Source organism: Macaca mulatta, chromosome 8, assembly GCF_049350105.2.
Source record: "Macaca mulatta isolate MMU2019108-1 chromosome 8, T2T-MMU8v2.0, whole genome shotgun sequence".
In the NCBI taxonomy this organism is placed as follows: domain Eukaryota; kingdom Metazoa; phylum Chordata; class Mammalia; order Primates; family Cercopithecidae; genus Macaca; species Macaca mulatta.
Genome location: NC_133413.1, coordinates 41,782,902 through 41,796,422, shown reverse-complemented (window position 1 = coordinate 41,796,422; position 13,521 = coordinate 41,782,902). Strand labels below are relative to the sequence as shown.

At 38.2% G+C, this 13,521-nt stretch overlaps 1 protein-coding gene across 4 annotated transcripts in view; it reads left to right on the top strand.

The window, feature by feature from the left end:
- The window catches only part of ADAM2 (ADAM metallopeptidase domain 2), a 122,626-nt gene that overhangs the window by 105,878 nt on the left and 3,227 nt on the right, over positions 1 to 13,521 (top strand). For all 4 annotated transcript variants that reach the window (XM_077943531.1, XM_077943529.1, XM_077943530.1 and 1 more), the window contains 3 exons: positions 4,304 to 4,381; positions 4,591 to 4,729; positions 7,422 to 7,581. In XM_077943531.1, the coding sequence (XP_077799657.1) occupies positions 4,304 to 4,381; positions 4,591 to 4,729; positions 7,422 to 7,581 (377 nt within the window). The remainder of the gene's footprint in view (positions 1 to 4,303; positions 4,382 to 4,590; positions 4,730 to 7,421; positions 7,582 to 13,521) is intronic.

The window sequence follows — 13,521 nt, the reverse complement described above, 5'->3', positions numbered from 1 at the left end:
TTACTTGCACCCTCTAAAGCTATGGGCTGAGCTGTACCTTGGACCCTTTTAGCCATAGCTAGAGTAGCTGGGATGCAGGGTGCCAAGTCCTGAGGCGGTATAGAGCATGGGGACCCTGGGCCCAGCCGAGGAAACCATTTTTCCCTCCTAAGTCTCTGTGTCTGTGATGGGAAGGGCTACCATGAAAGTCTCTGATATGCCTTGGAGACGTTTTCCCCACTGTCTTGATGACTAACATTTGACTCCTCATTACTTATGCAAATTTCTGCAGCAGACTCTAATTTTTCCCCAGAACAGCGTTCTTTTTTTCTATTGCATCATCAGGCTGCAAAGTTTTCCAACTTTTATACTTTGCTTCTTCTTGAATGCTTTGCTGCTTAGAAATTTCTTCTGCCAGATAGCCTAAATAATCTCTCTCAAGTTCAAAGTTACACAGATTTCTGGGGCAGGGGCAAAATACTGCCACTCTCCTTGCTAAAACATAACAAGAGTCACCTTTTCTCCAGTTTCCAACAAGTTCCTCATTTCCATCTGAGACTACCTCAGCCTGGACTTCATTGTTCATATCACTAAGCGCATTTTGGTCAAAGTCATTCAACAAGTCTCTAGGAAGTTCCAAACTTTCCCACTTTTTCCCATCTTATTCTTAGCCCTCCAAATGATTTCAATCTCTGGCTGTTACCCAGTTCCAAAATTCCTTCCACATTTTGGGTATCTTTACAGTAGCACTCCATTCCTGGTACCAATTTTACTGTATTAGTCTGTTCTCATGCTGTTAATCAAGACATGCCTGAAACTGGGTAATTTATAAAGAAAACAAGATTTAATGGGCTCACAGCTCCACATGACTGGGGAGGTCTCACAATCATGGCAGAAGGGAGGAACAAAGGCATATCTCACATAGAGGCAGGCAAGAGAGTGTGTGCAGGGGAACTGCCCTTTATAAAACCGTCAGATCTCATGAGACTTATTCACTATCAGGAGACCAGCATGGGAAAAACCTGCCACCATAATACCTCCCACCAGGTCCCTCCCATGACACTGTGGGTATTATTGTGGGAGCTACAATTATGTCTCCACCATAATCTCTTGCCCCAGGTGTCTGCAAATGTTACTCTCCCTGCAGCTTTCCCTAGCAGTCTATACTGCTTCTTTCCATCTGAGATTTGAGTTAGGCAAATCAAAAACCAGTCCTTAAGGCAGCTACCAGACAAGTTAGAAGATTGCCAATAAGATCTGTGCTGCATCCTTCAGTTTGAGGGAAGGGATTGAGAATTTAGCTGCTGCCTCATTCAGACAAAAATGCCATAAAATTTTCTACCATTTTGACTGTGACAATGTGTTCTTCAGTATTTTACTGGTTGCTACAGACCTTTAATTGTTGCCGGAGCTCCTATAATGTTATTTCAGCCTGATTTTGTTTTGTTTCCTATATCACCATTTTTCTGATGTACCTCCCCAGACTATTTATTGAAAGTTTGATATAACCTGCTTGGAATTCTGCCACTGTTGTAGGTTGCAAATGATCATTTAAATCCAAAATGCTTGGTCATTGGTGGCCACTGGAGGAGTGCTGCTTTCAGTTTTAGTTGCTTTTGTGGAATCACATTGTTTCACATTTTCTGAACCTAAAAATGATTTTTGTCTCTGGCACAATTATGCCTTTAAAAAAAGAGTATGAGCCTGGCCAACATGGTGAAACTCCATCTCTACTGAAAATACAAAAATTAACTGGGCGTGGTGGCACAAACCTGTAATCGCAGTTACTTGAGAGGCTGAGGCATAGAATTGCTTGAACCCAGGAAGCATAGGCTGCAGTGAGCTGAGACCATGCCACTGCACTCCAGCCTGGGCAACAGACTGAGACCGACCCTATCTCAAAAAAAAAAAAAAAAAAAAAAAAAAAAAAGATAGTATGTACAGATTTTATTTCACTTAGTATTTTAGTCCCTCCATAACAAGAGGGTTTCTGTAGGAACCTATTCTGCCTAATGACAATAAAAGAGGCTGCATTATGAGTCTTATCTCAAAACAAAAATAAATCTGTTTTAGAGAGTTTGGTGAAGAATAAAAAAGAATTGTATTTTTTATCTAATATTACTATTGCTATATGGTTATAAATATTTTTAATTTTTTTTAGCTAGTTTCTTAATTTGGATGCTATTTTTCCCTAGCGAAACTTCCTGCATGATGCAACTGAAGTTAAGCACTCTGCCACAGGCATGTTAAAGCAAAAACAAACAAACAAACAAAAACCAAACAGACAAAAACAAAAAACCACAACAACACTTCATTGCACAAAAAGGGTACCAGTAATACCAACAACCCTTCCTCAACTTTTGTTTCTCTAGACAATTAATATATTTAATGGTTCTGAGAATTAGGTTTACTTTTTTCTGGACAATAGCTCTGCAAATTATATATCTAACTTTTCTATTTAAATTGTAGTTAGGTGTGAAGGAAGCATGCTAACAGAATAGATTTATAACTACAGTAGCACTAATCTGTATACAGTATCCAGAGCTAGTACTTTTTATGCTAGTACCACAGCCATCCAAGATAACCTGGCCATCTATTCATCATTAGTCCATTTCCCTGTAAATCTTTTTTTTTTTTTTTTTTTTTTTTTTTTTGACACGGAGTCTGGCTCTGCCGCCCAGGCTGGAGTGCAGTGGTCGGATCTCAGCTCACTGCAAGCTCCGCCCCCAAGGTTCACGCCATTCTCCTGCCTCAGCCTCCCAAGTAGCTGGGACTACAGGCGCCCGCCACCTCGCCCAGCTAGTTTTTATTATTTTTTTTTTAGTAGAGACGGGGTTTCCCCGTGTTAGCCAGGATGGTCTGGATCTCCTGACCTCGTGATCCACCCGTCTCGGCCTCCCAAAGTGCTGAGATTACAGGCTTGAGCCACCGCGCCCGGCCTCCCTGTAAATCTTAAACAGAGGTATGCATTGCCATAACTCTCCAACACAAAAATGTATTTTTTCATACTCAATAATATTGGGCAAAAACTACGTGAACAGATTAACTCTCTGACTTTAAAAGTTAATGTGTTATGATCCTATATTATAAGAGAAAAAATCTCCCAAAATATTGCCAATATTCTTTAGCAAACTTTTAAAATAAAAAATATTTCCAATTACATGTTCTTGGGCTTACCATTAGTCGCTTTGGGTGTTTGTATGAGTTCATCAAACATTTTTTGTTCTTTTGAAACATAGTATTATTTGATATAGGTCGAAAGTGATCTCTGAAAACAATTACTAAACCTTTGTCTTTATGCTTAACTTTCCTTATCTCACTTGATTTAACTACCAGCAAGAGAATTAAACAAGTCAGAATCCTTGGTGTCATTCATCCATCTCTTTTTACTACGTATATTACTCCAGCTCAGCTGGTTTAAACTTTCTATCTCAAATACATCTACTGGTTTCTATCCTCATTGCCACTCAGTTTCACTGTATGGTTATCATTTTTGTGGACCACAGCAATGACATTCTAACTTTGTATCTTCAGGCTATTGCCCTTTCCATTCTCTTTTCCAAAACCTACTTTTATCAGCTTTCCCTCTTCCAATATGTAAATACAGCAAATTGCTGTATTTGGCCAACTTGCTCATGAAGAGTATAAGATTCTACACAATCATGCCATTAAATATCTCCTGTCATATAATATCAAGTGTTTTGTTTGTTTCTCTCTCTTTGTTATGATATGAACAAGATGAGATTCGTGTTGTTCACTGATGCCTTCTTGGGGCCAGGTACATTTGTAGGACTCAAATATGTATTTAATGAACGACTGAATGGCCACACTGCCCTTTAGATTTCTCAAAGATTCAATATATTCTTCCAAGGCAGAATCATTTTAAATATTATTTCTTTTTTATAATACTCTGTCTTTTACTTCTATACCAATTAATTCTGATCTATCATCAGGGCTCAATGAGAAGGTTTTACTGTTCTCAAATATTTGACACATTTCCTGTATTTTACGCTTTCATAAATCAATGTTTTCATTACAGCACTTATTACATGCTTATTTGTGTTTTACTCATTTCATATTTGTACCTGCTATCCCAATCTAAGCAGGGAAGAAGCTGTTATTGTTTTGTTTACTCCTAGGTAATCAGTGTCTCATCTAGTGCTGGAAAGATAGTAGCTCAATACATTAACTATTCATTGTTAGTATTCTAATTCTTGTTGCTAAGAATTAGTCCATGGTAATATGGTATGGTATGGAATGCTTTTAATTAAATGGCAACTCTAGATGGCATGTCAATTAATTTATTTTTGCTCATCCTTTTTAGGTTTGCAAGAATCAAAGATGTGTGAGTTCTTCATACTTGGGTTACGATTGTACTACAGACAAATGCAATCATAGAGGCGTAAGTAGCGTACTATGAGGTGAAAATAGAAATCATTGAGTCTAATTTTAGGAAACTAAATGCATTGCTACACACACATACACACACTCACCACACACAACATATAGGAAAATTGGCCTTATCTGACATACATATTATTTTATAATTCTACTTGAACACATATAAATCTAGTTGCTTATCTTATAAGGTGATATTTCTCCTTCTTTTAGGTATGCAATAACAAAAAGCACTGTCACTGTAGTGCTTCATATTTACCTCCAGATTGCTCAGTTCAATCAGATACATCGCCTGGTGGGAGTATTGACAGTGGCAATTTTCCACTTGTAGCTGTACCAGCCAGGCTCCCTGGTAAGTATTAATAATAAATTGAAAATATAATTAAAACATAATTTGAATTTATTAAATTTAATAACATAATATTTTGTCTACCAATTTATATCTAGACTATGTTTGGACATTAAACTGCATACCAATATGTATGTTTTACTTCCACTTCCAGAGAGTAATATATTACAACATATGTAGCATGTGTTATAAATATGATATATCAGTCAGAACCCAGGCATAAAGATAGAAATCACTTTAGTCTTTCAAACAGAAAGAATGCAATGTAAGGCATCTGGTAATTGCATAGATGAGATGATAATCAGAGAAAGGTGAGGCAACCCAGAAAATGACTACCACTTTTTAGGGTTGGAGGGACAATAAAAAGAGGTGGTATTACTAGAATCAGAATCTGGGCTATTTAGCATGATATATAACTCTGGTCAGGGATATATAGCAGGATTGGAACCACAGGGAGAGTTACTGTCCAACATGAACTGGAGGTATAGAGAATATACAGTCACTGTTGGTGATGCTGGTGAGGAAGGGGGAGTAATATCAGAGCTATTTTTACTCTTCGAATCCTCCAAATTTTACTCAGTGATTCCCAGTGATAAAAACTGACTGGAAGACAGCAGATCAAGGAACTCAGGCAGTGTGGCTCCCTGTGATATTGATCAAAGCAGAGGAAAAGCCTAGATGAATTTTAGAGAAAGCAAGAAGTTAACTGGCATATCCAATGATACTTAGGGCCAAGAGATTTCTTTGACATAAAAATCTAAATGTACACACAATTAGGGCCATTTTTCTAATTTTGAGTCATAGGTAGTTTCCACATTAATTCCAGTATCTGGAAATATTATATTTTATGTTATATAGTAATAGATTAGTAAGTTTAAAACTTTGTAATTAATGTAATTCAAGCTATTTCCATTTTACTAGCAACAATTAGCTTATCTTCTCATTGGCTGCAATTAATTGTTTCTATTCATGCACACACATGCCATTTCCCAATGAGCAGTGGAGACCACTCCTTTCCGGATTGATTTTAGTGGTATGATTGATCAACAAAATGTGAAGAACTAACATTCTAGGACTCTCGTGGTCTTCCTACAGACCCCCTATCTAGGTATTTTGGAATCCTTACTTCTCTCATTCCTGGAAATCTCATTCTCTCATTCACTTCTTGAAAATTATCAGCAATATCTGAAATTTGATTGCACTCAGAAACAAAAATACAACCATCTAATAAGCCCTCCTCAAATTCATAACCAACAAAATTGTGAGCAAAATAGAATGTTTTAAGTTACTAAGCATTGAGGTAATTTCTTACACGACAATAAATAATTTAAAAAATTTAGCTACTGCTATGTTGTGTAATAGAAATCTAAAATGTGGCTTTAACTTTGAAATTGGATAGTGCATGAAAGATAGAAAGGCAGGAAACTACTGAAGTCTTAGTACATGTTGAAGTTGGTGAGCAATTCAAGGACAGTTTAAAAACACGTTGCAGAAAGTGAAACCATTATTATGAAGTGGTAAATTGTTAGGCATCACTGCTGCCTTTGGTAATGTGGAAAATTGAACTCATGCCTACTATGAAATGACTGGAAAAAAACATTAATGAGACTTTCTAGGACATTGGTCCATGCAAGGATTTTATCGGTTTGAAAGTAAAACTAATTTTCATTCTCCGCAAGTTTCTTAAAGTAAGAAACAATGAAAGGCCAAATTTGAGATTAGAGCAATAAAATTTTATATCAAATCAAAATTAAGCAAGGCCTTTGACTGTAAACACCTCTGTTAAAATCTCAGGAAAACCTAAGTTGATATCTCTTAGAGATTCTTTCATCCATACAAAAGGCCTTCTAAGTATTTTATGTAAATGCATCATAAAAACTTTCAAACAATAAGGCTACTAAGAGTTTTAAACTGGTAATTTCATAACAGCCTCACAGGATCCAACAGAGAAAGGCATATGTCAAAGAGATTTGTGAGTGTGGCCTTTGTTTAATGGATTGTGGTTTTATTTGATACATGAGAAATTCAAAGGAATTATATTAGCTCAGATTGAAAGTGATCAAGGTAGCATATATGTTCATTGGTCCACAATAAACTACAGGCAAGAAACAGGCTGATAAAGGTAGTCAGATGTGAAAAGGACTATTTGGATTATAAACCAAAGGGCATAAACAAAAAGTCAGAAACCACACTTCTTCTTAATCTGTGGGATTATTTTTTAAATCACCATCAAAAAATAAATAAATAAATAACAACAACAAAAAATTGTAGGCATAGATGGTTTCACAGGTGAACCAAACCAAATTCTTGAAAGAAAGCAATATTATTTTCAGAAAACAGTAGTGGGGAAGTTCCTGTCAACTCATTGTATGAGGAAAACATAATCCTGATGCCAAATTCAAACAAGGAACTCAACAAAGAAGAAAATCACAAAACAATATTCTTCATGAATAGAGATATAAAAATCCTCAACAAAATATTAGCCCATGATATATAGCTATCCATTTTAAAAAGAGTTACAAGAGTCACTTTGGGCACTTATGTTTTCAAGCTATCTATTTCATATAAAATATGTTAATTTTAAAATTATTAAATTGTTCAAAGGTTCTATTCTGCTAGACTTAGTAAAATACAGAAATATCTTTACTATATTTCTGGTGCTTGCTTTCAAATCTTAGATTTCTTTCTTTCCTAGAAAGGCGCCACATGGAGAACGTTTACTATTCCAAACCAATGAGATGGCCACTTTTCTTATTCATTCCTTTCTTTATTATTTTCTGTGTACTGATTGCTATAATGGTGAAAGTTCATTTCCAAAGGAAAAAATGGAGAACTGAGGACTATTCAACCGATGAGTACATTGATTTCATATTTAAGATTTGTTATTTGTATAATTTATGAACATAGTCAATAAATAGCAATGTGGTAGATGTAATGAGTAAGAATTCAAATTCAGTTATTGTCTTTATATGAGAATTTAATAACTCATATATGAATAACTAATGGCCAGCGGTGGTGGCTCACACCTGTTATCCCAACACTTTCTGAGGCTAAGGCGAGTGGATCACTTAAAGCCAGGAGTTCAAGACCAGCCTAGGCAACACAGTGAAATCCCATCTCTACAAAAAAATACAAAAATTAGCCAGGCGTGGTGTCATGCATCTATAATCCCAGCTGCTCGGGAGGCTGAGGCAGGAGGATCACTTGAGCCTGGGAGGCAGAGGCTTCAGTGAGCCAAGATTGTGCCACTGGACTCCAGCCAAGGCAACAAAGAGAGACTGAGACTCAAAAAAGAAAAAATTATACACACACACACACACACACACACAAACACACATATACATACATATATACATATATAATAATTGCAATTTTGGGGGCGTGCCCAAGATGGCCAAATAGGAAGAGCTCCAGCCTCCAGCTCCCGGTGTGAGCAACACAGAAGACAGATGATTTCTGCATTTTCAACTGAGGTACTGGGTTCATCACACTGGGGCATGTCGGACATGTGCAGCCTGACCAGCGAGAATTGAAGCAGGGTGAGGCATTGCCTCACCTGGGAAGCCCAAGTGGGAAGGGAATCCCTTTTCATAGCCAAGGGAAACTGAGACACACAACATCTGGAAAATCGGGTAACTCCCACTCTAATACTGCACTTTACCAAGGGTCTTAGCAAATGGCACACCAGGAGATTATATCCCACACCTGGCCTGGAGGGTCCCACACCCTTGGAGCCTCTCTCATTGCTAGCACAGCAGTCAGAGATCTAACTGCAAGGCGACAGCGAGGCTGGGGGAGTGGTGCCCGCCATTGCTGAGGCTTAAGTAGGTAAACAAAGCCCCTGGGGAGCTCGAACTGGGTGGAGCCCACCGCAGCTCAAGGAGGCCGGTCTGTCTCTGTAGACTCCTCCTCTGGGAACAGGGCATAACTAAACGAAAAGCAGCGGAAACCTCAGCAGAGGTCAATGCCCCTGTCTGATAGCTTTGAAGAGAGCAGTGGATCTCCCAGCACAGAGGCTGAGATCTGAGAAAGGACAGACTGCTTGCTCAAGTGGGTCCCTGAACCCTGAGTAGCCTAACTGGGAGACATCCCCCACTAGGTGCAGACTGACACCCCACACCTCACACGGCGGGGTACACCCTGAGACGAAGCTTCCAGAGCAAGAATCAGACAGCAACACTCACTGTTCAGTAATATTCTATCTTCGGCAGCCTCTGCTGCTGATACCCAGGCAAACAGGGTCTGGAGTGGAACTCAAGCAAACTCCAACAGACCTACAGCTGAGGGTCCTGACTGTTAGAAGGAAAACTAACAAACAGAAAGGACACCCACACCAAAACCCCATCAGTATGTCACCATCATCAAATACTAAAGGCAGATAAAACCACAAAGATGGGGAAAAAGCAGTGCAGAAAAACTGGAAATTCAAAAAATCAGAGTGCATCTCCCCCTCCAAAGGAATGCAGCTCATCGCCAGCAACAGAACAAAGCTGGACAGAGAATAACTTTGACAAGTTGAGGAAGAAGGCTTCAGTCGATCAAACTTCTGAGAGCTAAAGGAGGAACTCTGTAACCAGTGCAAAAAACTAAAAACCTTGAAAAAAGAATGGATGAATGGATAACTGGAATAATCAATGCATAGAAGATCTTAAAAGAACTGATAGAGATGAAAACCATAACACGAGAAGTACGTGACAAATGCACAAGCTTCAGTAACCGACTAGATCAACTGGAAGAAAGAGTATCAGCAATTGAAGATCAAATGAATGAAATGAAGAGAGAAGAGAAGTGTGGAGAAAAAAGAGTAAAAAGAAATGAACAAAGCCTCCAAGAAGTATGGGATTATGTGAAAAGACCAAATCTACATCTGATTGGTGTGTCTGAAAGTGACGGGGAAAATGGAACCAAGTTGGAAAGTACTCTTCAGGATATCATCCAGGAGAACTTCCCCAACCTAGTAAAGCAGGCAAACATTCAAATTGAGGAAATACAGAGAACGCCACAAAGATACTCCTCAAGAAGAGCAACTCCAAGACACATAATTGTCAGATTCACCAAAGTTGAAATGAAGGAAAAAATATTAAGGGCAGCCAGAGAGAAAGGTCGGGTAACACACAAAGGGAAGCCCATCAGACTAACAGCAGATCTCTCGGCAGAAACTCTCCAAGCCAGAAGAGAGTGGGGGCCAATATTCAACATTCTTAAAGAAAAGAATTTTCAACCCAGAATTTCATATCCAGACAAACTAAGTTTCATAAGTGAAGGAGAAATAAAACCCCTTAGAGACAAGCAAATGCTGAGAGATGTTGTCACCACCAGGCCTGCCCTACAAGAGACCCTGTAGGAAGCACTAAACATGGAAAGGAACAACTGGTACCAGCCATTGAAAAAACATGTCAAAATGTAAAGTCCATTGATGCTAGGAAGAAACTGCATCAACTAGTGAGCAAAATATCCAGCTAATATCATAATGACAGGATCAAGTTCATACATAACAATATTAACCTTAAATGTAAATGGACTAAAAGGTCCAGTTAAAAGACACAGACTGGCAAACTGGATAAAGAGTCAAGACCCATCAGTTTGCTGTATTCAGGAGACCCACCTCACATGCAGAGACACACATAGGCTCAAAATAAAGGGATGGAGGAAGATTATGCAGAGACACACATAGGCTCAAAATAAAGGGATGGAGGAAGATCTACCAAGCAAATGGAAAACAAAAAAAAAAGCAGGGGTTGCAATGCTAGTGTCTAATAAAACAGACTTTAAACCATCAAAGATCAAAAGAGATAAAGAAGGCCATTACATAATGGTAAAGGGATTAAATCATCAGGAAGAGCTAACTATCCTAAATATATACACACCCAATGCAGGAGCACCCAGATTCATAAAGAAAGTCCTTAGAGACTTACAAAGAGACTTAGACTCCCATACAATAATAATGGGAGACTTCAACACCCCACTGTCAACATTAGACAGATCAACGAGACAGAAAGTTAACAAGGGTATCCAGGAATTGAACTCAACTCTGCACCAAGCAGAGCTAATACACATCTACAGAACTCTCCACTCCAAATCAACAGAATATACATTCTTCTCAGCACCACATCACACTTATTCCAAAATTGACCACATCGTTGGAAGTAAAACAGTCCTCAGCAAATGTACAAGAATAGAAATTATAACAAACTGTCTCTCAGACCACAGTGCAATCAAACTAGAACTCAGGACTAAAAAACTCAATCAAAACTGCTCAACTACATGGAAACTGAACAACCTGCTCCTGAATGACTAGTGGGTACATAACGAAATGAAGGCAGAAATAAAGATGTTCTTTGAAACCAATGAGAACAAAGATACAACATACCAGAATCTCTGGGACACATTTAAAGCAGTGTGTAGAGGGAAATTTATAGCACTAAATGCCCACAAGAGAAAGCAGGAAAGATCTAAAATTGACACTCTAACATCGCAATTAAAAGAACTAGAGAAGCAAGAGCAAACACATTCAAAAGCTAGCAGAAGGCAAGAAATAACTAAGATCAGAGCAGAACTGAAGGAGATAGAGCCACAAAAAACGTCCAAAAAATCAATGAATCCAGGAGCTGGTTTTTTGAAAGGATCAACAAAATTGATAGATCACTAGCAAGACTAATAAAGAAGAAAAGAGAGAAGAATCAAATAGATGCAATAAAAAATGATAAAGGGGATATCACGACCGACCCCACAGAAATACAAACTACCATCAGAGAATACTATAAACACCTCTACACAAATGAACTACAAAACCTAGAAGAAATGGATAATTTCCTGGACACTTACACTCTCCCAAGACTAAACCAGGAAGAAGTTGAATCCCTGAACAGACCAATAGCAGGCTCTGAAATTGAGGCAATAATTAATAGCCTACCAACCAAACAAAGTCCAGGACCAGACAGATTCACAGCTGAATTCTACCAGAGATACAAGGAGGAGCTGGTACCATTCCTTCTGAAACTATTCCAATCAATAGAAAAAGAGGGAATTCTCCCTAACTCATTTTATGCAGCTAACATCATCCTGATACCAAAGCCTGATAGAGGTGTAACCAAAAAAGAGAATTTTAGACCAATATCCCTGATGAACATCGATGCAAAAACCCTCTATAAAATACTGGCAAACTGAATCCAGCAGCACATCAAAAAGCTTATCCACCATGATCAAGGGGGCTTCATCCGTGGGATGCAAGGCTGGTTCAATATATGCAAATCAATAAACGTAATCCAGCATATAAACAGAACCAAAGACAAAAACCACACGATTATCTCAATAGATGCCCTTCATGCTAAAAACTCTCAATAAATTTGTATTGGTAGAACGTATCTCAAAATAATAAGAGTTATTTATGACAAACCCACAGCCAATATCATACTGAATGTGCAAAAACTGGAAGCATTCCCTTTGAAACCTGGCAGAAGACAGGGATGCCCTCTCTCACCACTCCTATTCAACATAGTGTTAGAAGTTCTCGCTAGGGCAATCAGGAAAGAGAAAGAGATCAAGGGTATTCAGTTAGGAAAAGAAGAAGTCAAATTGTCCCTGTTTGCAGATGACATGATTGTATATTTAGAAAACCCCATTGTATCAGCCCAAAACCTCCTTAAGCTGATAAGCAACTTCAGCAAAGTCTCAGGATACAAAATCAATGTGCAAAAATCACAAGTATTCTTATACACCAGTAACAGACAAACAGAGAGCCAAATCATGAATGAACTCCCATTCACAATAGCCTCAAAGAGAATAAAATACCTAGGAATGCAACTTACAAGGGATGTAAAGGACGTCTTCAAGGAGAACTACAAACCACTGCTCAGTGAAATAAAAGATGATGCAAACAAATGGAAGAACATTGCATGCTCATGGATAGGAAGAATCAATATCGTGAAAATGGCCATACTGCCCAAGGTAATTTATAGATTCAAAGCCATCCCCATTAAGCTACCAATGCCTTTCCTCACAGAATTGGAAAAAACTGCTTTAAAGTTCATATGGGACCAAAAAAGACCCCGCATTGCCAAGACAATCCTAAGTCAAAAGAACAAAGCTGGAGGCATCACGCTACCTGACTTCAAACTATATTACAAGGCTACAGTAACCAAAACAACATGATACTGGTACCAAAACAGATATAGACCAATGGAACAAAACAGAGCCCTCAGAAATAATACCACACATCTATAGCCATCTGATCTTTGACAAAGCTGACAAAAACAAGAGATGGGGAAAGGATTCCCTATTTAATAAATGGTGCTGGGAAAATTGACTAGCCATAAGTAGAAAGCTGAAACTTGATCCTTTCCTTCCTCTTTACATGAAAATTAATTTCAGATGGATTACAGACTTAAATGTTAGACCTAAAACCATAAAAACCCTAGAAGAAAACCTAGGTAATACCATTCAGGACATAGGCATGGGCAAGGACTTCATGTCTAAAACTCCAAAAGCAATGGCAACAAAAGCCAAAATTCACAAATGGGATTTAATTAAACTAAAGAGCTTCTGCACAGCAAAAGAAACTATCATCAGAATGAAGAGGCAACCTACAGAATGGGAGAAAATGTTTGCAATCTACTCATCTGACAAAGGGCTAATATCTAGAACCTATAAACAACGCAATGAAGTTTACAAGAAAAAAACAAACAACCCCATCAAAAAGTGGGCAAAGGATATGAACAGACAGTTCTCAAAAGAAGACATTCATACAGCCAACAGACACATGAAAAAATGCTCATCATCACTGGCCATCAGAGAAA